Genomic DNA, 24,163 nt, shown 5'->3' with positions numbered 1-24,163 from the left:
TGTTTCAGAAGAATGCTTGGTGTATTGATTTCTTTAGCTCAATAGTTCACAACCTTGGCTGCAAATGAATTCATCAGGTGGGGAAGAGAGTGGGGAGCTTTAAAAAATACTGGTGCTGGGATCCTACCCTCAGAGATGCTGATTTAGTAACTTGGACCTCTTTATTAAAAACAAACAAACAAAACACCCCAGGTAACCCTGATGTGTAGTCAGTGATATTCTAGCTTCTTCCAGATGTCTCTTATACCAATAGTCAGTCAGTTCTATCTCTTAATTTTCATATAAGGAACCTAAGGAGTTTTAAAAAGTCATATAAATGCCCTGAGTTTTACTCAATGTCTTGAGCTGAGATTTGGGAATTGAAGTTCATTTTCTCCTGTAAGCTATCCAGTGCTCTTGAAGGCAACCGTCTGGTTCCATAATCCTAGCATTTTTTCCCCAACACCGTTAAATTGTCCTATGGTGGCTGCTAACCAGTGTCCGAAGGCCGCCTTCTCAGGGGCTCATGGAAACTAATGGCAATGTAGCCTGATATGCTGTCTGATCACTGAAGCTGCTAGTTTTCCATCCAGAATACAGAAGGGTGTTGCATTGTCTTTCATTCCCCGCCCCCCCAGACACAACCAGTTCCGGAGATCCCACATTTCCCTGAAGGTCTTTTGCCTAAAACCCATTCTCTGGAACCAATCTGGGTATTAAAGTTCTTTTGTTTGCAAGCAACAACAACAACAACACAACAACAACTGAATCAATGACCTTAGTTAGCTTAAGGAAATAAGAATATATTGGAATGGATCCTGGGATAGTTCACGGGTCCAAATAAATTGCGAAAGAACCAAAACTAAGGAAATAAGAAATCTCTGATAACCTCCTCCTTAGAGAGCTACCATAAAAGCCATCCAGCTCTGCTGACTCTTAGTCTCTGTGTCCCTCCATCTGCGTTTCAGATTCCCACAAGACAATCTGTTGGCTCAGCTCGGCTTTAGGTCCTCCCCTCTCGTCAGCTGTGTGAGGCCAAGTCATGAAGTGTAGACAAGACCACAGCAGCAAAGGGGGGCTGTAAACCTGGCACCACCCCAACAGAAGTCTACTTCAATGACCCATGTTTGTCAGCCTCTATTTTACAGTTCATGAATGGTAAAGGTAAGGGCAAAAAGGCACAAAAGACATTGCTTAAACAATTTTAATCAAGTGAACAGTAAGCAGTAAAAGTGCAATTGCATGAAGAGCCCACATTTCACATGTTCAAACTGTTTTCCAGTGTCGTTACTTGTAAGGTGTTGAAGGTGGGACCCACTCTTGAATCTTCTTTCTAGTGGTAGAATAAGGTACATATTGTTCTGGAGTGCCACTCACATTGAACTTATGGTTTGTCCAGATGAATTTACGAGCAACAGGTGGTTTTGTTGTTGGAGGATCATCGGTCATACAGTGAAGCCAACGATGCCTTAAAGAGGAAAAGAAAGGCAGTTACAAGAGGCAGAGTAGTGTGGTGGGAGGAGGGCTAAGCGGGCAGTTCTGGGGGCTAGTCTGTGGGTTGAGCTCAAATCTCAGCTCCCTCACTTACTAGCTGAACTGCTATGCTTTAGCTTTTCCATCTGAGCATCCTGACTTCTGAAGGATGGCATAAGGATTAAATGCACCTAGAAAAATTCCTGCGCACACTAGGTACTTGACAATGTTAGCTCTTGCTTTTATTGTTACTGTATCTGGAGGACACTAGCAATTTTAAGATATACATTATTTTATGTATCTCTAAGACAAAAATGCTGCCAATTAACTCATGCTACTATTGATTAAAATAGTATCCTAATTCTAGATGTAAGAAGGTATTTCAGAGCTGATGAATACAGCACTGCGACAGATGCTAGAGGCTGCTCTGCAGTTGCAGAAGGCTCAGGCTGCTCTGGTGGTGAAGCTCTAGCTGAAAACTGAACAAAGCTCCTGCCGAAGAAGAGGTCTCTGCTAGCATCTTAAATTCAAGCTTATATGCGATGATTTTGTTATATTAAAAACATTAAATCACAGTCTAAAGTTCACAAGTATTTCAGTTTTGAATGTTTCACAACTAAATTTCAAAGGACAGGTACATGGAGTAGAAAGAGACCAATGATGCTGCAGCTAATGGCAGAGAAAGAAGGAATAAAGTCCAACGGACAAAGAGTGGAACTAAGTAGGAAGCCCCACTGAGGGACAGGAAGTAGGGAGAGAATTCATACCAGATCCTCTAAGGCTGGGAGCTCACAAGACAGGCTGCTGTTATGGGAAAACGGCGTTGAGAGGAGGCAACAAGCAGAGAAATGTGGCTCCAAGAAAAAAAAAGGGGGACTTCCCAGCTATAGAGAAAAGGGCAAGTGGAGGAGATTTCAGTAAAATAACTAAGAATAAAGCTAATGAGAAGTTTATGATGCTATTTAAGTTTAAGAATATTTGCTAGCAGTAATTGATAGATATAGCTAGGTAATTGGCTAAAACCAAGAAGAGAGGAGATAAATTATTATTACTGTTGCTGCATTTGTGTCTAAAGACCTATCATGATCAGCTAATATAATAAAGAATGAAGACTTCTGTGCACACTGGGTTGGCGTCTCTCTTATATCCTCCAGCAGAAACGGGATTAGCGAAAGTGACCTGGACCAATAAACCTCGACTGTGAACATGAGCTCTGAACCTCTGAGATGATGGCGGTGAGACAGGCTCCACTAGCCACTCAAAGGAGGGATCAGTTGTCAAAACCAAGGTTGATACTTATCAGGGGCTTTATTTAAGCTTAAGGCACAGCAGAAATATTTAACTGTTACCTTGTCAAGGCAGCTTAAGTAACTAACTTATCTGAATAAAATAGAAAAATTTATTCAAATAATTGCTGTCAAGACTCTTGAAGGTTAAAATGATATTTAAGGAATCAGAGTCCAAATTTCATATATGCTTGTTCAGTTACTTAAGTGAGGGAATGTAGATCTCATGGAGAAATAGAAAATGCTTAAGAAAACTAAAAATATTTTTTACCATGATACATAAAATCTGAAAATGTTTATCCAGCAAGGCTACAGGCAAGAGTCAAGGAATGAATAAGCGATAATTTATTCTCATGATGGCAGTATAAAGAGCTATAAGAAACAAGAAAATGTTTATAATCTGCTAGGCCGATGTTACCCTCTGCTGTTGTTGTTAAACAAAGGCTAAATAAATCATACCTTTTAGGTTTCCACACCAAAGAGTTTTGGCAAAACAAATTTTCAGCTGGGTCATAAAAAATTTTTTTTTTTAATTTTTAAGTAATCTCTACACCCAAAGTGGGGCTTGAACTTACAACCCTGAGATCAAGCGTCCCATGCTCCACCAAATGAGCCGGCCAGGCGCACTCAGCTGTGTCATTTTTATTCCAATAAATTAAAGACACCAAGCTTAACAGCATTGTCTAGAAAACTATGTTCCAGCTGGCATTAAACCCACTTCAATTTTACACCACCTTTAATATCTTAAAGGACAAAATATAAAACTGCCTAAACTTGATGGTAAAATCAGTGCAAATACAAGTGAGAAAACTGACAGAAAGGGAAAAAGTTATAAGTCCAAAAGAGATCAATATTTATAAAGAAAATATATTACATTTTGGGAAATAATGAAAATATATTACATTCTAGAAAAACCCAGTATTCAAATATATTGTAGTGTGTTGAAATAACTGAAAACAAAGATACTAAAATCACAATTACAACATAACTCAAATGGAAATAAATCCCACCAGTGGCTGACCCTATTTTCAGCTGTTTAAGAGGAAGAGTAGTCAACGAACAGGGAAGGAAGACATTCCCCTTCTTTGAAAATATACTTCGCTTAGGTAGTCCCTCAGTGTGAGGTTGTCCACCATTCAAAGTGCAAAATGGAGGGATTTATTTGTGAAGAATAAAATAGCCTAATAGGAAATTAAAGAAATTAAAATATTCGGGACACCTGGGTTAATAGGAACTGAAAGATAAAGTCAGCAATTAGTATCAATGGCTGAAAACCTGCTGAAGACCATCCCCTTGCCTTATCTCCTTAGAGATCACACTTGCATCACATGAACTGGGAAGTTGAGCAAAAGAGTGAAGCAGAAAATGGCAATGACCTTGTCTATTAGAATAAGCTGATCTGAAGCGTATCACTGATGATGCTGACTTCAATGGATCCTTTCAAAGCTCTGAAGAGGAAAATCAAGAAATAACCAGAAAATTGTGGGAACAAAAGCAAATGAATGAAGAGCTTACAGGACAAACAAGCCACCAAACTGAGGAAGCATCTTTGCAGCATGAAAATTCACAGCTTGAAAGTGAGATTCAGCAGCTGAAGCTTCAAATTACATTAAGAACATGTCACGCCAACTTCAGGGAAAATTATCTGAGGAAGAAATACACTGCTTAGAAACGAAGAAACTTCCCCAACATGTGTAGAAACATGAACTCCACATATTAGATTCACAACCTCTATAAGAAGATGGCGGAACACAGGGGCAAAGAACTAGAGAGAAACACTTCCTACTACAGAAAGATCCTCTTCCAAGAGAAAAGAGCCCAAGAAAGCTGTATGGCAATTGTGCTGATGGACAGAAAACTCAAGAAGCTAAGAAAAGAAAATGATCACAACAAGCAAATGTTGGCCAACATGGAGCCCAACTTCCAGCCTTTCCCAAGTGGTCCTTTTACTCCTGTTACTCCACCTATAGCCCCCAGAGGCCCAGAAGTGTCAGGGGATCCCTTTGACCATCAGTCCTTCCAGGAAGGAGGATGGTCATCCTCTGAGGGCCCAGGATCTGGAGTCACCTGCAAGTCTGACTCAGCTCACAGCAGCCAGGTCCTGAACACCTACAACCATGGCACACCTGTATAAAGTAATTTTTGATTTATCTCTTTTTGGTTTAGCTACTGTTATTTAATTGGAGCTACAACTGCTCCTATTCAAGTAGAAATAGCATCGTAATTTTAAGATAATATTTTTCAAATAAAGATTCATTTAATTAAAAAATGTTATTAAAAACAAAGAAAGTTTAATTTTCCCTTTCAGAAAATCCCCAGAAATAAAATCTTACTAAATAACAGCAAATAACAGTAATAAAAATCTAGGCAGTTTTGAATCTTTCTTCTCCTTGGATAATATACATTATTAATTTTGGGAATCAAGGCTGGCTTCTGACCATAATGTTCATGTTTCAGATGTTTGCTTGCTTGCTTTCTTGCTTTCTTTCTTTCTTTTCTTGTAAGCCTGGCATATCAAATTATTGGGGAAACTAAGTATTTCTCAACAAAATGATTAATTTTGTTGAAAAAAAAATCAAGTTAGATTTCCTAAACCATATATCAAAATAGATTCCAGACAGATTAATAATGCTCAATACAACGTAAGTATTTATATTCATAAGATATAGTGATATTTAGAAAATGTGAAGAACCACTTCTAAGATTAACATTAAGAGCAAAAAGCCATAAAGAAAAAAAAAAGTGTACTTCTATTACACAGAAACTGAAATGTCTATGTCTTAAAACTCTGCAAACAAGATTAAAGGATAAGGTTTCGGCTCAAGTCATAATCTGAGGGTCATGAGACTGAGACTGTTCAAGATTCTCTCTCTCTCTCAATAAATAAAAAAACAAATAAATTAAAAGTTAAAAAAAAAAAGTTGCTGTTTCAGGAAAGAGAGAACTGTGACTTGGACCAGAGTAATCGTGATAGAGGTCATGATCAGATGTGGGACCTATTCAGAAATTAAGCACAAAGAACCTGCTGACAGACTGGATATTAGGAAGACTTGTGAGGATGACCCTTAAGTTTCTGGCTTGGCTAAACATGAGTCATCTAAGAGCTTAGGAACATTCTGCTTGATAGGTCTATTCATCTATATATATTGGGCATTTGAAGATATTGAATAAAATAAAATATGCTACATTTATAAATGTGACCTAAAATGTTGAAAGGAATGTAATTAACTAAACTTGCAAATGAAGACAATTGTTTAGGAGATTTTAATCCTTTCCATTAGAATTTATCAAGCATTCATCAAACAAAAGAAAATAATTGTTTATTTTTATGCAAAAATGTTCAATTTACTAATCTTGTTATCCTATTTATAAACTGGACCTCAAGGCTTAAGAACAACCAGGTTTTAAAAATTGCAGCTATAACTTTTTTTAAGATTCAATTTATGTATTTGTCAGAGAGAGAGAGCGCGCGTGCACACAGGAGCAGGGGGAGGAGTAGACAGAGGGAGAAGCAGGCTCACCGTTGAGGAAGGAACCCAATGCGGGACTCGATCCCAGGACTCCGGGATCATGACTTGATCCAAAGGCAGACATTTTAACAGAGTGAGTCACCCAGGGGTCCCTGCAGCTGTAACTCTTAATAATAGAGAACACTCAGATGGTTACCAGAGGGGAGGTGTGGTGAGCACGGGGTGACGTATGCAAGTTTTGAATCACTATATTGTACACCTGAAACTAATATAACACTGTATGTTAACTATACTGGAATTAAAACAAAAACAAAAAAAGAACTGTGATAATAAAAATTGCAGCTGTAATAAACAGCGTATTAATTTAAAACCCAAATTTCCATTAGTCCTTTATACATCAAAAGCTTCTCAGACACTAAAAAATCTCAAACTGACAAGAAGAATATTTAGTGAAATGGGAGAAAGTCTGTAACATTAAATGAGAAGAGGGGGAGAGCAAACAAAATATTACATATAATAAAGATATATGTATATATACACATACACATATCTATATATAGTTATTTATAATCATGAACCTTCTGAGGGTATGATTAATAAATTACAATCTGTTCTCTACACTGTGATCCTTTCAAAATATTTCTTCCCTATTCAAAAGCAGATCCTCAAATAGTCATTCAATCAATGAATGAAATATTAACAGTGCTTGTTTCTGGGCCAAGGAATTAGAGTTTTGCTTTTTTTTTTTTTTTTTAAGATTTTATTTATTTATTTGAGAGAGAGAGAGAGGCATGAACAGGGGGGAGGGGCAGAGGGAAAAGGAGAAGCAGACTCTCCACTGAGCAGGGAGCCCAATGTGGGATTCAATCCCAGAACCCTGGGATCACCTGAGCAGAAGGCAAATGTTTAACTGACTGAGCCACATAAGCGCCCAAGGAATTAGAATTTTTGTTTCTACCTCATGTATTTCTGGATTTTCCAGGTTTTCTGTAACAATTGTACATTTTTATAATTAGAAAAAAAAATTAAGTGATTGTACAGATTGTTTTAATAACATGGAAAATTGCTTATAATACTAAGAGAAAAAAAAACCTTGAATGATTATGAACTACTACATAAAAAATTATTTAAAAGGACTAAAGGAAATATGCCAAATGTTGACAGTGGTTGACTCTCAGGGGGATATGTAGATGATCCCTGATCCCTGACAGATTCTTCAAATTTTTCTCATCTCTCACATTCTCCAACATGAGGCTTGAACCCATAACCCTGAGATCAAGATCAGAGTGGAGATCAAAAGTCAGACCCTCAACCCCCTGAGCCTCCCAGGCGCCCCTGATTTCTCACACTTTTTTTTTTTAAGATTGTCTGATTGATTGATTTATCTATTTATTTATTTGAGAGAAAGAGCACGCGCATGAGGGCAGTAGGAGGGGCAGATGGAGAGGGAGATAACCCTCAAGCCGACTCTCAATGTGGAGCCAGGGTTTCCATCCCACACCCTCCGATCACAACCTGAGCCAAAATTAAGAGTCAAATGCTCTACCAACTGAGCCACCCAGGCACCCCATGATCTCTCACATTCTTGAGAACAAATTCCATTTAGAGTCAATGAAGTTCATATTGCCAAATCAAATGGACACTTCTTATCCTATGTAATCTCTCAGCAACAATGAATACGGTTAGCTTTCTTATCTAAATTTTTGAAATGCTATTCTCTTTTGCCTTCCTTCTTACCTTGCTAGCTACTTCTCATTCTTCTTTGCTAGCTTGACTTCTGTCCTAACCTCCAGATATATATACCTGGCTGTTCACTTGACATGTTTATTCGCTGACAGGTATCTCAAACTTACTACATCCAAAAAAGAGGTTTCTGAGTGGAATCCTCCACTCCCCATCCTACCCTTCTCCCAGTCCTCCATCTCAAGAAATGGTACTACCATCTATCCAACCTCTCAGACTCAAAACCTCTGAAACATCCTTGATTCCTACCACCCCCAAGCTATCTCCCTACTTGTACCCCACTTTTCTACAAAGGCATCTAGAACATCATATGCTAACTGAAAAAAAGCTGATCACAAGGAAAAGGCGTTCTCACAAGAGCAAAACATTTAATTTCACCATGGCCCTTGAAAAATCTTCAAGAACAAAATTATTTTCTGTTAAAAAAGGGAAATTTTCAACATATGCTGTTATTTTTAAAAGAATGTATTTATATTACTTCAGTAATTTAACCATTAATCTTAGTAAGAAAAATCAATATACAAGGAGAAACTGGCTGTACTACACTGAGAGAGAAAAGATGTTACTTAGAAATGAACATAAGGTGGGGCGCCTGGGTGGCACAGCGGTTAAGCATCTGCCTTCGGCTCAGGGCGTGATCCCGGCGTTCTGGGATCGAGCCCCACATCAGGCTCCTCCGCTATGAGCCTGCTTCTTCCTCTCCCACTCCCCCTGCTTGTGCTCCCTCTCTCGCTGGCTGTCTCTATCTCTGTCAAATAAATAAATAAAAATCTTTAAAAAAAAAAAAAAAAAAAAAAAAAAGAAATGAACATAAGGTGCCACCAAGTGGGAAAAAAGTGTATACACGGTAGAGAAAAATCTAGGCAAGCCATATTTGTTTTAACTTGATTTAAAGGATTCAGGGTTCCAATACTTCAAACGACAAAAAAGCATCTTTGTTTCTCCTGATATAAGTAGAAACAGTAATTTTACACTATAATGCATAAAAGAGCCCAAACTTTCCACCAATTGCTCTGAACATTTTATCTTGTCAAATTTCATGTAGATACTAATTACTTACTTGGTTTATCAGTCACTAATTCTATGCAAAAGCTAACTACCATAAAATGAAAATAAAGACTTTTATTCATTACTATATAGATGGTGGAAATTAGCTAATTTAAAACAAAGATAAAATTAAGGACAATCAGAAGTAGTATAAAACACTATTTGTAATCTACTGAAATACTTTTTGAGTATTCTGCTCAATCAAATTAAGTTAATATAAACTCCTGAAAAAGAAATTAAGATCTCACTGCTGATCCTGTAAGAGATTAGAACTTTGATAAGAAAATGAAGGTACTGTAAACTCCAAGGTAGCAAGCACCATGTATTTTGCTTATCATTGTGAATCTATAAACCCATCAGTGCCTGACACATAGTGGGATGCTTAATAAATATCTGTTGAATAATCTTTTGTAAGCTGAGTACTGTGCTAGGTTCTAGGCAGTATGCTTTTTATTTTCAAAGTACATGTAGCTCCACAGCCCATTCCAGACATCTGCATCAGCACATACCCCTTCTACCTACTGGTAGACCTAGTGGCCTTACTGGCTGCTGACAGAGTCAAAGAAATGAAAGCCTTGCAATGAGATAAATAAAATGAACTCATTTTCCCACAAGATTTCTCCCCCCCACCCCAGAAGATTTCTAATATTCCCACAAGATTAGGGAACATTATGTGAACTACAGAAGTTTATTAAAGAAATTCCCTGATTCTATAAAAAATACTTGACACTTTTTTTTTTTTTTTTAAGAGTGACAGAGGGGAGGGAAAGGGCAGAGGGAGAGAGAGAGAGAGAAAATCTTAGGCTCCACACCTAGCACAGAGCCCGATGTGGGGCTCAGTCTCACAACCCAGAGATCATGACCCGAGCTGAAATCAAGACACTGACATTTCACTGACTGAGCCATCCAGGTGTCCCAACACTTCACACTTCTGGAAGGAATTCTTCTCTAGGTGAGATTATGTAGCTACTGAACAGATTCATATACCATCACAGGCCATCCCTGGCACCAGCGACTCAGAGAGACGGAGGACAGGAACCACAGCTTGCCAGGTGGGCAACACAGGGTGTTCCTCTCACTGGGAGACTTTGCAGTAGTTCCTGCCAGTGGCAGCTGCTCACCCAGCCATCCAGGACCGATTATTATGATGATTTTTTTGTCTCCCTAGGTGACAAAGCAAAGGCTCAAAGGAGATGAGAGCCATGTCAGGTGCAGGAGCTACCCTAACTTAAAAGCTTCATGCTCCACAAAAGCTAACATCTCCAGTAACAACTCCATTGCATCGCTTCAGGATTCCCATTCTCACAAAGGACGTACCAGTTCTGAGAGCAATACTCAGGGAAGCCCAAACACAGCTAACTCATCAGGCATTTGCAATTCCTCTCATCAGATGCAATTTACCAATTAAAGATCAGTGTAATCTAGCAATGTACAGTAGTCCCCCCTTACCTGCAGGGGTTAAGTTTTAAGATCCCCAGTGCATAGCTGAAACTGCAGGGAGTACTAAACCTTATATATACTATGTTTTTCCTATACATACATACCTGTGATAAAGGTTAATTTATAAATTAGGCATGGTAAGAGACCAACAACAATAACTAATAGTAATATAGAACAATTATAATATGTTATAATAAAAGTTGTGTGACTATAGTTCCCCCCCTCCCCGGGTCTCTCAAAATACTACTGTACTGTTCTCAACCTTCTTGTGATGACGTGAATGACATAGGCACTGTGACGTAGTGTCGGGCCACTATCAACCTTCTGACCATACATCAGGAGGATCATGTGCTTCCAAACCATGGCTGACCAGGGATGACTGAAACCGCGGAAAGCAAAACCGTGGATAAGGAGGGACTACTGTAGCTGATACAATCTTATCTGGTTTCTAGGGTAACAAAGTTAGGCATTTAATGGAAGATCAGATTCACTTAACCCTTTTGCCCACAATTCATGAAGTTAAATTGTATAGTATACTAGGTAAAATTACAATGAAGTCCTATCTCCATCATAAACCTTCTATTTTGACCTAAAGACCAGTGTGTATCTGTTTACCCACCATCCCCACTTCGCTAACAGGCACCTCACACTTAACATAGAAAAAGTAGAATTCTTGATTATGTCTTCCAGTTTTGCTTTCCCCATCCTACCCTGTCTTCCTCATCTCAATAAATTATACCGTTAGTAGTTCAGGTCAAAAATCTCGAAGTTATCCTTGACTTTCTTTTCTCTCAAAATTTAATCCATCAGCAAATCCTCTGTCTTACTTTAAAATATATCCTTGTGGTAGGCAGCCTCTAACATGACCTCCATGATCAGACTCTTGGTATACACATCCTTGTATAATCCTCTGTGAGATAATAGAAAATGTATATACTGGTCTCTACACCCAGCTCCTGGCACAAAGCTCCTAAAACTCTCGTAATTTCCTAGTGCTAACACTAGGAGCACCTACTATTTTAATATTTGTCTTTGACTCTGACCCTGACACAGAGCTCCTAAAACCCTTATAAATTCTTAAGTAATAAGAGCAGTAAGAGCATCTCTTGCTCTAATAAGGTGACTCTGGGTAGGCTCCTGGATGGTCCTGCATGAGGTTCGTCACCAGAAAGACCAAGTCATGATCAAAAGCTTGGAATTTTCGGCCTCAGCCCCTAACTTCCTGGCCAACCTATAGCTGACTGTCAGAAGCACAGGTGCTAACCTGGGCTTGTGAGTGGCATCTGGACGAGAGGTAGAGGAGCGAAGTCTTGTGGGAAGTGAACCTTACCTGTGGGATCCGATGCAAGCTATCTCCAGGGTAGACAGTGTCAAAGATGGATTAAACTGTAGGACACCCAACTGGTCTCAGAGACTTACTTGTCGTTGTGGGGTAAAATCTCTACACATTTGGTGACCAGAAGTGTCAGAAGTGAAGAGTTTTGTACAAATAATAAAGGAGACTCACAAGAGAAACACACAATAGAGAAGAACGGGGTTTTTCCCTACTAAGGAAGGAGAAGACTGAAATTTTTTTTCCCTTTTCATCCTCTCTCCATGAGTATGGACTGCATTTACTGACTCACTTCTAATAACTAAAATGTAGCATAAGTGTAGAATGTCACTTCTGAGATTAGGTTTTAGAAAGACTGTGGCCTAACATATACTGTGTTAACTACACTTCAATTAAAAAAAGAAAAGAAAAGAGGGGCACCTGGGTAGGTCAGTTGGTTTAGTGTCTAGCTCTTGGTTTCGGCTCAGGTCATGATCTCAGGGTCCTGGGATTGAGTTCTGCATGGGGCTCTGCGTTCAGCAGGGAATCTGCTTGAGGATTCTCTCCCTTTTCCTCTGCCCCTCCCTCTGCTCTCTCTCTAAAACAAATAAATCTTATAAAAAAAAAAAAAAAAGAAAGAGAAGAAAACTACTCACACACAGAAGGCTGTCGCTTCCATCTCAGGTGATCTCTTTACTTGCTCTCAGGAAGCCACATCCAGAGATGGCCTTGTGGAGAGGCCCACAGGAGTGAGCACAGAAGCAGATCCTGTTGGTCTGCCTACAGCCATGTGAATGAATTTGGCCGTGGATCCTTCCCAAGTCAAACCCTGAGGTGACTGCAGCCGCAAATGGTATCTTGAGTGCAGCCTTGTGAAAGGTCCTAAACTGGAGGCATCTGGCTAAGTGGCACTCAATTCCTTACCCACAGAAATTGTGAGATACTGTTTATTGTTTTAAGCTAAATTTGGGATAATCTGTTATACAGTAATGGATAATTAATACCCCAAAACTCAACCTGCATCACTAGCACCTTCCAGCCTCCAAAATCTCCTGCCCAGACAATACATACAACAACTTCCTAAGTGATTAGCCTGTTTCCATACTGCCCCCTTCCTCATTCTTCACAGCAATGGCAGAGATGCTTTGAAAAAAATATAAATCATAGGCAATAATCATAAGCAGTAGAACATAGGCAGTAATCTCTTGGACATTGCCCTTAGCAACATATTTATGGACATGTTCCTTCGACAAGGGAAACAAAAGCAAAATTAAACTACTGGGACTACACCAAAATGAAAAGCTTTTGCACAGCAAATGAAACCATCAAGAAAACAAAAAGGCAACCTAGAGAATGGGAGAATATATTTGTAAATGATATATCGAATAAGGGATTAAGATCCAAAATATATAAAGAATATATACAGCTCAACACCAAAAGACCCCAAATGATCTGATTAAAAAATGGGCAGGGGCGCCTGGATGTCTCTGTTAAGTGGCTGCCTTTGACTCGGGACATGATCTCAGAGTCCTGGGACTGAGCCCCTTGTTGGGCTTGGCAGGGAGTCTGCTTCTCCCTCTGCGCCCCCCCCCCGGCTTGCGATCTCTCTGTCCCACAAATAAATAAGTAAAATCTTAAAAAAAAAACAAAAAACGGGCAGAGGACCTGAACTGATATTTTTCCAAAGACATACAGATGGTCAACAAATACATGAAAAGCTGCCCAACATCACTAATCATCAGAGAAATGCAAATCAAAACCACAATGAGATATCAACTTACAGCTGTCAGAATGGCTAGCAACAAAAAGATGAGAAATAACAAGTGTCAGTGAGGAGAAAAAGGAATCCTCATGCACTGTTGGTGGGAATGAAACTGATGCAACTATAGTGAAAAACAGTATGAAGGTCACTCAAAAAATTAAAAATATAATTACCATATGATCCAGTAATTCCACTAACGGGTATTTATCCAAGGAAAATGAAAACACTAATTCAAAAAAATATATGCACCCCTATGTTAACTGCAGCATTATTTACAATAGACAAGATACGGAAGCAACTCAAGTGCCCACCCCCAGATGAAAGGATAAAGATGTGGTATGCAGATACAGAGGAATATTACTCACTCATAAAAAAGAATGTGATCTCACCATCTGTGACAACATGGATGGACTAGAGGGTATTGTGCCTAGTGAAATAAGTCAGACTGAGAACAACAAATACCATATGATTTCACATATAACAAACATAAAAAATATATAAAAAACAAAACAAAAAAATAGAAAGCAGAAACAGACCCATAAATACAGAGAACAAACTGTTGGTTGCCAGAGAAGAAGATAAGGCGATGAGCAAAATAGGTGGAGTGGGAAAATAAATAAATAAATGAATGACTAAATAAACAGACAGATAGACAGATAAACAGATAGACGGATGGATGGAACAAGTATACTGATGAATTACAACCCATTATAAAAGGGGAGTTCATATGGACATAAATAAATGGGTAGACTGAAAGTTTGATGAGTAATGGGATACTTATATAACTTCAAAGTACCTCTACACAAAATTCTAATTAATTGCAAAGGGAAAATTTGAGAAAGGAAAAACCTGGCAGAATCACCAAAACTTTAGAAAGGAAAAACCACCCTGAATTATCCAACTGAGAGAACTTATCACTAATGGGACAAATCAAAATAGGGTGTCACCTAGTAGAACGTAATACGAACATGATACGGCTTCTGTGATACTCCTGCTGAAGATACGAAGTCTGAATCTAGTCATGAGACTGGACTGATGGACCCACACTGAAGGACTTTCTACAACATAACTGGCCTGTAATTTTCAGAAGTATAAAGATCATGAAAATCTAGGAAAGCTAAGGAACAAATCTAGAGTGAGACTAGAGAGGAATGAGATCCGTATGAAATGCACCATTACATCTCTGGCAATAGAAGACCTTGTCGGCAAAGTGCTGAAAATGGAATGGGATCTGACGATTAGACAGCGGTGGTAAACCACTGTTAATTTTCTGCCTTTGATGGATAAACTGTGGTTACATAGAATATCCTTGTTTATAAGAATTACACACTTGAGTATTCAGGTCATCCCTTTGGCAACTTACTTTGAAATGATTCAAATACTTGTAACTTCTCAGAAAGTTTCAGACTGTTCCCAATTTTAAAAAATTGTAAAACCGATCACATCCTACTTTACCTTCCAGTGACTTTCAAAGAAACTTAGAAAAAAAGGCAAAAAACCATGGCTCCGCACATCTACATGATCTGGGTTCTAGCTATTTCTCCTACCTCATTACCTAAAATCTTCCTTTCACTCCTTCACTTCCAGCCAAACTGGCCATATTGCTGTTCTTTGAATACAAGTAAATAAATCTCACAGGCTTTTGCCCTGTGGTTCCTGCTGCCTGGAGCTCTTACCATCCCCCCCTTCTCTGGCTTGTTCCCTCCCCTCTTCAAATATCAGTTCCTCAAAGAATCCTTCCCTAAGCTCCAAATAAAACAGCCACCAGACCTTGCCATTACTCCTTATCCCTTTATGAATGCCAGCTTCATGTTATCTTCCCTGCATTTATCATTGCTTAAATTTTGGAACACATTTGTTTTTCTGCCTTCCCCGCAATGAGAGCAAGAACTTTGCTGTACTGCTGTTGTATTCCCAATGCCTACAATAGTTCTTGGCACCTGGTAGGCATGCAATAAAAAGTTATTTGAATGAGTAACAATGATAAATTGTGTTTGTTATTCACTACTTTATACGTAAGATAACACCTGGCTCTCTAATTAAAGATGAATCAACCCAACTTCAAATTTTTTCATGGATCAAACGTAAGAATTCACAAATTTAGAATTCCACAGTGTACTACACTCAGCAAAGGGGGGTCTGAGAAACAAACAGCTAAACTTGTCCAACAGCACTTCTCCCTACATCATAAGACTTTAAGCTTCCCTTACAAACAAGGGTCATCAAAGGTACTCAGCCCTTAGGAGGATCCTCTCCACAAAGAAATTCAGCTTTATATCCTCAACTGCCCTCAGGCTCCTGCTGGAGTGATGTTATCTTCTACAGCTTTGAACCTCCTTTTTCATGTGATCTCAGATCATATAAAAGAACTTGCTTGGCTGAATAGTATTTTTATCTTTTCATATTTTTTTACTATTTTATCATTTTAAATGTGTTTCATCACATAATTTAAATCAGTTTCCCCTTGCCCCTACCTCACAGTCTACCAAAAATACAGACCATGAGCACTGATGTAAAGATGAGTGCTTTGAAGGAGACAGATCTCAGTCCATCTGAGATCTGAACAAGACAGCTCACTGGCCTTCGGCATCCTCCCAGGACCAGCCCTGCCCCCCAAACAATCAACTAAACGAATAACTAGGACACTCTGCCTCCTAAAAACCAAATTCCACTTTGAGACCTGGGACTCAAATAGTGCCCCTGACATATAAAGTGCCCCTTCAGAGAAAGTAAACAGCTCTTGGCCTAAAATTATAGTCCCTCAGACCTTAACAGAACCATAGGCTATTACTGCCCATTAAAAAGAGCACAGGGGTGCCTGGGTGGCTCGGTGGGTTAAGCATCCGACTCTCGACTTTGGCTCAGGTCGTGATCTCAGAGTCGTGGTACAGAGCCCTGTGTTGGGCTCCACCTGCCTGAGCCTCTCTTTCCTTCTCCCTCTACCCCTCCCCGCTACTCATGTGTGCACCTTCGTTTTCTTTCTAAAATAAATAAATAAATAAATAAATAAATAAATAAATAAATAAATAAATCCTTTTTTATATTTGCTTCCAATCCAGGGAGAGTGTGTGTGTGTGTGTGTGTGTGTGTGTGTGTGTGTGTGTGTGTGTATATGTATTTTTTTTTTTTTTAAAGATTTCATTTACTTATTTGTCAGGGGGTGGGGAGAGATATCACATGCAGGGTGGGGAAGAGGAGAGGGAGAAGCATACTCCCCACCGAGCAGGAAGCCTGATGCGGTACTCAATCCCAGGACCCTGGGATCATGACCAGAGCTGAAGGCAGTCGCTTAATGGACTGAGTCACCCAGGCGTCCCCAAATAAATAAATCTTAAAAAACAAATAAAAAAAGCACAAAATCCAACCTCAAATGTAACATCGCTGCTGGTTTCTGATGTTATAGAGCCCCTTAGTTTTATTATAAAGACATAATCCAACACAGGCATATCTCAGAGAAATCGCAGGTTTGGTTCCAGACTAACACAATAAAGCAAATATTGCAATAAAGCAAGTCAAATGAGTGTTTTGGTTTTCCAGTGCATGTAAAAGTTATGTTGATACTATACTATAGCGTATTACATGTGCAATAGCAGTATGTCTAGAAAAAGAAACCAATATATGCCTTGATTTAAAAATACTTTATTACTAAAAATACTAACCATCATCTGAGTTGTTTGTTTTTTTTTAAAGATTTTATTTATTTATTCGACAGAGATGGAGACAGCCAGTGAGAGAGGGAACACAAGCAGGGGGAGTGGGAGAGGAAGAAGCAGGCTCATAGCGGAGGAGCCTGATGTGGGGTTCGATCCCATAATGCCGGGATCACGCCCTGAGCCGAAGGCAGACGCTTAACCGCTGTGCCACCCAGGCGCCCCCCATCATCTGAGCTTTTAGTGAGGGGTTTTGCTTGTTTTTTTAAGCTTTTAGGGAGTTTTAATCTTTTTACTGGTGGAGGGTCTTGCCTCGAGGTTGACGGCTGCTGACTACCAGGGCGGTGGGGTAGCTATGGCAATTTCTTAAAATAAGACAACAATGAAGTCTGTCACACTAATTAACTCTTCCTTTCACGAACGATTTCTCTATAGCATGCAATGCTGTTTGATAGCATTTACCCAGAGTAAAACTTTCAAAATTGTGGGGTTAATCCTCTCAAACCTGCCACCGCTTTATCAACTAAGTTTATGTAATATTCTAAATCCTTCGTTGTCATGTCAACAATCTTCATGCATCTCCACCAGGAGTAGATTCCATCTCAAGAAACTACTTTATTTGCTCACCCATGAGAAGCAACTCCTCATCTGTTCAAGCTTGATCATAAACTTGCCACAATTCAGTCCCATCTTCAGGCTCTGCTGCTAATTCTAGTTCTCCTGCTATTCCTACATTTACTTCCATAGTTACTTTATCCACTGAAGTCTTGAACCCTCAAAACCATCCATGATCAATAAGTTGGAATCCTGTTAATGCTGATATTTTGAACTCATCCCATGAAATCACAAATGTTTTTAACAGCATCTAGAATGGTGAATCCTTTTGAGAAGGTTTGCAGTCTACTTTGCCCAGATCCATCAGAGCAATCACTACTATGGCAGCTATAGCTTTATGCAATGTATTTCTTAAAAGAGACCTGAAAATCAGAATTACTCCTTGACCTGTGGGCTGGAGCACAGATGCTGTGCTAACAGGCATGAAACAACATGACTCTCACCGTCCATCTCCATCAGATCTCCTGGGTGATCAGGTGCATTGTCAGTAAGCGGTAGTATTTTGAAAGGAATCTTTCTCTGAGCAGTAGGTCTCAACAGTGGGCTTAAAATATTTAGTAAACCATGTTGTAAACAGATGTGCTGTCATTCAGGCTTTGTTGTTCTACTGACAGAGCACAGGGAGACGTAGCATAATTCTTAAGGGTCATGGGATTTTCTCAACAGTGAATAAATACAGGCTTCAACTGAAAATCACCAGCTGCATTAAAAGAGCCAGCCTATCCTTTGAAGCTTCAAAGCCAGGCATTAACTTCCCTCTAGCTATGCGAGTCCTCTGGCATCTTCTTCCAACAAAAGGCTGTTCCGTGCACACTGCAAATCTGCTCTTCAGTGTAGCCGCCTTCACTAATGACCTTAGCTAGGTCTTCTGGGTCACTTGCTGCGGCTTCTACATCAGCACTTGCTGCCTCACCTTGCACTTTTATGTCATGGAGACGGCTTCTTAAACTTCATGACCCAAACTCTGCTAGCTTCACTTTTCTTCCGCAGCTTCCTCATCTCTCTCAGCCTTCACAGAATTAGAGACAGTTAGGGCCTTGCTTTGGATTAAGCTTTGGCTTAGGGAATGTTGTGGGTGGTTTGATCTTCCAGCCAGAACACTAAAACCCTCTATATCAGCAATAAAGCTGTTTCACTTTCTTATCATTCTTGTGTTCACTGGAGTAGACCTTCAGTTTCCTTCAAGAACTTTTCCTCTGTGGGGCACCTGGGTAGCTCAGTCGGTGAAACATCTGCCTTCAGCTTAGGTCATGATCCTAGGGTCCTGGGATCTGTCCTGCATTGGGCTCCTTGCTCAGCGGGGAGCCTGCTTCTCCCTCTCCTTCTGCCCCTCCCCTGCTCCTGCTCACGTGCACATGCTCTCTCTTTCTCGCAAAAATAAATAAATAAAAAATCTTAAAACAAACAAACAAGAAAACTCCCAATGAAATACACATTTCCACTTTCTCTTGAAAAATCATATCTAGAAACCACTGGCTGAATTCTCAGCCAATGGAACTGGGAGTGATGACTAGCACTGCTGTCCTCTTTGAAGGAGTATGTGCTTTTCAGTCCTTTATAGTCCCCACTATTCCCTATTGTCTCACACTGTACTTCACTCACTCATGTTACACGCCTTGATTTCTGAGTCTTCAGAATAGAAGTGAATACTCTGAGATTATTCTACTCAATGGAGCCCGAAACTGTTTCTGATGCTCAAATTCAACTAAAACAAAATGTCACAGTTAACCTCATACACTTATTTGTGGTTTTTGGTGAAATTTTCTAGACTGACTGTAACAGATATCCAGAGTTTAACTGTGTATCAAACAAATGGCACTATTTTAGCAAGCTATGAAATAGATATGAGTACTTTGCTTTGAAATATTTTATATAAAATTTGATAAGTCAAGTAAGAGCATTTAGAATTCGATGTCAAAACAGGTATATTGTAAAATTAGTTTTCAGAGACCTAAGGAATTTGAGGGCTCTCATTTTACAGATGAGAAAACTAAGCCCCAGAAAGATTAAGGAACTTGCTTGAAGTCAAACTGCCAAATATTCAGAGTCAGAATTCTTCTTGCTCTTCCTTTCACCCACAGCCAGGTGATAATGTGGCATACTGTTTTTTTCCCCAAAGACAGCCATATCATTATATATGCCAATATATAATGTGACGTTGACATGCCTCCATTAAGAGACAGGGTCTATGTTCTCTTTCATTAAGCTTGGGCACAGTTTTCTAATTGCCTCAACCAACGGAACGCAGAGATGATACTGGATGGTTTCCAAGACTAAATAAAGGCAGTAAAGGCAACAGGGGTTTTGCCAAGTGCTCTCTCTAGAGCACTTGCCTGAGGAAGCCCAGGCTACCTGAGGGTGTTCCAACCTAACGCCCCAGCTATGCCCTCAGCTGACAGTCAACACCAACTGCCAGATACTGAATGAACAAGTCTTTAGATGATTCTGGTATCCAGCCTCTCAGTCTTCTACCTGACCCTGTGGAGCAGAGATAAGCTATCCTGACTGTGTCTTGCCTGAACTCCTGACCCATAAAAACTATGAGAGGTAAATACTTGTTGTTTAAGACACAGAGTTTTAGGGTTATTACACATTCACCATACCCCGGGACAAATGCTTTTAGAACACCACTAACTGTTTTATAAATAGACATTCAATAAATATTTGTGTAATGAAACAAATACTGCCAAGCCAAATAAAATAAAATGTTGACTTAGTTTACCATTCAGGGGGCACCATGCTTCCATCCACATCCCAAAATGTGTTTTTGCCATTCATTTCAGTAGTATATATAACCCATCGGTGACGGCCTGGGTGGAAAAAGCAACATTTATAAAGATTTAAGGAAATAAAGACAACCTTAACAAAACAAAAACAAAAACAAACAAAAATAAGCATAATTGCATAATATCAAAGAAGACAACTATTTTTTATTAATAAAAGACTTTTATGTGCTTTTACATAAGAGGAAAGTTAGAGGAATACACCCTGGGTATATTAGTGGAGGCAAGCCTCAGGAAGTACATGGCAAACTTTTATCAATAACCTAGCAGCTACAAGAGCAAAATCCCTACACTAAGACTGAGCCCCGGGGCTCAGGCATTTCCCACAGTGGAGAACTCTTGTTCTCCCCTGTCCTTCTGCCAAGGGAGTAGAGGAGCGTAGGGAGATTATGAAGTGTTCCCAGCTGTTCAGGGTATTCAGTCTCTTCCTGAGACTGGGGCAGGAGAAATATATTCACAGCTGTCATACTCAAATTATATGTTTCCATATAAATATTTTTAAATGACCACCAGAGATCCTTTTGGAAATTGGTGATTGTACATAATAAGCAAACATTATAAATGATGGTTAGATAAGTAAGACAGTTCATGTCATCGAAATAACATGGTAGCATTCTTTATTCCACAAATTATTTGGAATAGTTGGGGGCCTAACTACAATTTACACGACTGTTTCTATTGGGTCCTTAAGTTGAGCAGAGACCTGGGACTTTGTCACTTATTATCAATGGATTTTAGGCAAGTTTTATTAGCTTCAGTTTCTCTATTAAAAGTGGATGAACATAGAGGCACCTGGCTGACTCAGTCAGTAGAGCACAAGACTCTTGATCTCAGGGTTGTAAGTTCAAGCCCCATGCTGGGTGTAGAGATTACTTAAAAATAAAATATTAAAAAAAAGGGGGGATGATTATACCTACATCTTCAGGTCACTACGAAAATTAAATATCACACGCATACATCTAGTTTAGCACTGGGCAAAAAGTGCATAATAAATATTAATTCTTTCTACCCCTTCCTTACTGCCCCTACCCCACAAATAGAAAATACCCAATTCATCCCTATAATGGATTTTAAGCCAATAAACAAAAAGTAATCTGCATTTATTTTATAGACTTTCCTTATTTTTTAAAAATTTTATTTATTTATTTGACAGAGATAGAGAGCGCACACATGTGCATGAGAGAGCACAAGCAGGAGGAGTGGCAGGCAGAGGGAGACGGTGAGGGAGAAGCAGGTTCCCCACGGAGCAGGGAGCCCGATGTGGGGCTTGATCCCAGGACCCCAGGATCATGACCTGAGCTAAGGCAGATGCTTAACCAACTGAGCCACCAAGGCACCCTTTATAGAGTTTTCCTAGATAAATACATAATCAACAAATATCAACTAATGCTATTTAAAGATGATCTTATCTATTAAAGGAAATACAGAGTTTTCAAGCACAACTAGGATCCTCTGGAGTCTGCCTTTGAGGGGCCCCTCTGGAATCTCCCTCGTATTAAGGGCCCGAGTCTCTCCCTGCAGCCCCCAGGCAGGTTCTTAACCATCCTGGAGCCTTCTCCCAGGCCCTAGACCAGATGGAAACAATAAAGCTTTTTGCAGGGGAAAAAAAAATTCAACATTTGTTTCTTCTATTAGAGAAATCAATCTTGAGAATAATTAACTAAAAGTAAACTACAATCCAATTAGGCAGGGGAATGTGAAGGCAGACGAAAAAACCCTGGAAAAGATTTCAGAGAATTAGGCCATGATGACAGAGAGGGGCCTTAACAATCTCACAATACACATATATCAAAAATTTAAATGTACAGACTTAGACTCAGCAATTCTACTACCAGGAATTTATTCTTAACAATACTTAAACAAATGAATGTGGATGTAGTTACAAGCCAAGTCACTGCAGCATTGTCTCTAACAGCACAAGGCCGAAGGCAATCTAAATATCTATCAATAGTGAAGTGCTTGAAAAAAGAATGATTCTTTCATACAGTGGAATATTGTGTTGACATTAAAAAATGCTAATTTTTTAAATTTAAAACAGACAAACAAAAATTCAAAGAAGAATGCTGTAGAAACATCCAACTTACTACTATGGAAAAATGGCCCATAAGTTTCAAGTAAAAATATTTCCACTTACGAACAACATACATAACATAATCCCATGAAATTAAAAAAAATGTACGTTGGTTATACAGTCACTAAAAAAGCTCTTCGTACATTATGGAAAACAGAGTCAAATCAAGTCTCAGGGCGCCTGGGTGGCTCAGTCGGTTAAGCGACTGCCTTCCACTCAGGTCATGATCCCGGAGTCCTGGGATCAAGTCCCACATCGGGCTTCCTGCTCAGCGGGGAAGTCTGCTTCTCTCTCTCCCTCTGCTCCTCCCACCAGCTCCTGCTCGCTCTCTCTAATAAATAAAATAAAAAATATTTAAAAAAAAATCAAGTCTTAATCTCACTGTCATTATTTATACCAAAAAATACCGTACTCACCAAAAAACTGCTTGTTGTCTTCATAGTATTTGTTTCCATATTTGTCTTCCCCCACTAAGGTACCAACCCTCACATCATTTGCCCTATGAATATAAAAAAAAAAAAAAGAGAGAGAGACATTTTAGAATGATTCTTTGTTCAAAGGACAAACTTAATACAGTGAGTATAACAACTTTCAGAAACATCGACTAGTAAAATGAGGAGATCTGGAGATGGTCACTAGTTGTCACTAGTTGTACACTTCCAGCGGTTTTCAGGTAAGAGCTCTAGAATTCCTGCTCATGTCGCCCCCAGTACCACGTAGACACACAGAAAAGATGGATCAACTCAACGGATATGCTTAAAATTACACAAAATATATAGATGCAATATCTTCAAATCACAAGACTACTTTTATCTATTACTCCAATGCCATGAGGCAAAACCAAAGGAGTTAGCAAAACCCTCAGGAAATCAGGAAGCCAAAGTGTTTCATCTTAAAATGATTCGAAAGTCTCCAAGGCTTTCGTTGGATTCTGGGTCTCCGATTCGGTTTCCGTAGACGATGCTGCTCCTCGACGAACGAATGTCAGGACTAGTAGGGACCGTTAGGATCATCTCGGCCAACGCCTTACTGTGCAGAGGAGGAAACCGAAGGCCAGTGAGGTAAAAACTTTCCCAAGGTCAGAGTGTTGGGCAAAGCGCACTACTCTCCAGGAAGCCGGGCAGGGGTGCAGCCCACAGGCCCTCGATTCTCACAGCCTCTACAGCTGGCTCTGATCCTGTCTCAAGGAGACTCCTGGGCACGCACTTCGGCCGGGAGAGGCAGGGCAGAGATTGGGCAGACTGTCCTTGACAAGAGCTGCGAAGTCTCCAAGGGGACCCAACCCGGGACTCCTTCCAAGAAATCAGCTAACTCAAGTATAGTCCTAGAGGCCAAGAGCATGGCTCTGGCCGCCCTCTGGCCGCCTACCTGAAGAAAACCCGTAGATAGCCACGGAGGCCGCCGTGGCCGCTGACCTGCTGCAAGCCGCGTTTCAGGACCTGCAAGAGTTCCATCTTGTTCCATAGGCCCACCCTCCCAGGTGCGACGGTCAAAACGCACCGGGAGGAAGCGAACACTCAGCAGGACGGTAC

The 24,163-nt window shown here is 39.8% G+C and overlaps 1 protein-coding gene across 1 annotated transcript; it reads right to left on the bottom strand.

Annotated features, from left to right (window-relative positions):
• Positions 1-1,169: 1,169 nt before the first annotated feature.
• Positions 1,170-24,163, bottom strand: NDUFA12 (NADH:ubiquinone oxidoreductase subunit A12). The gene is made up of 4 exons (XM_045779801.2): positions 24,000-24,163; positions 23,048-23,130; positions 20,500-20,587; positions 1,170-1,447 (listed from the first exon to the last, which is right to left on the bottom strand). The coding sequence occupies exons 1-4, from the start codon at positions 24,083-24,085 to the stop codon at positions 1,267-1,269; spliced, it is 438 nt and encodes a 145-aa protein (XP_045635757.2). The 5' UTR covers positions 24,086-24,163; the 3' UTR covers positions 1,170-1,266.

This window comes from Ursus americanus, chromosome 17 (genome assembly GCF_024610735.1).
Source record: "Ursus americanus isolate L20-20 chromosome 17, mUrsAme1.1.p, whole genome shotgun sequence".
In the NCBI taxonomy this organism is placed as follows: domain Eukaryota; kingdom Metazoa; phylum Chordata; class Mammalia; order Carnivora; family Ursidae; genus Ursus; species Ursus americanus.
Note: the sequence above shows the minus strand (reverse complement) of the source record. Positions and strands in the feature narration are given on the sequence as shown.

Bases quoted from the DNA above. Each gene is read 5' to 3' on its own strand.
- NDUFA12 (XM_045779801.2), bottom strand. From the start codon at position 24,085: ATGGAACTCTTGCAGGTCCTGAAACGCGGCTTGCAGCAGGTCAGCGGC. The intron at 20,588-23,047 runs GTGAGTACGGTA...TTTTCCACCCAG, and splicing joins AGACAACAAGCAGTTTTTTG to GCCGTCACCGATGGGTTATA. The intron at 1,448-20,499 runs GTAAACTAAGTC...TTCCTCTTTAAG, and splicing joins AGCATGGTGCCCCCTGAATG to GCATCGTTGGCTTCACTGTA.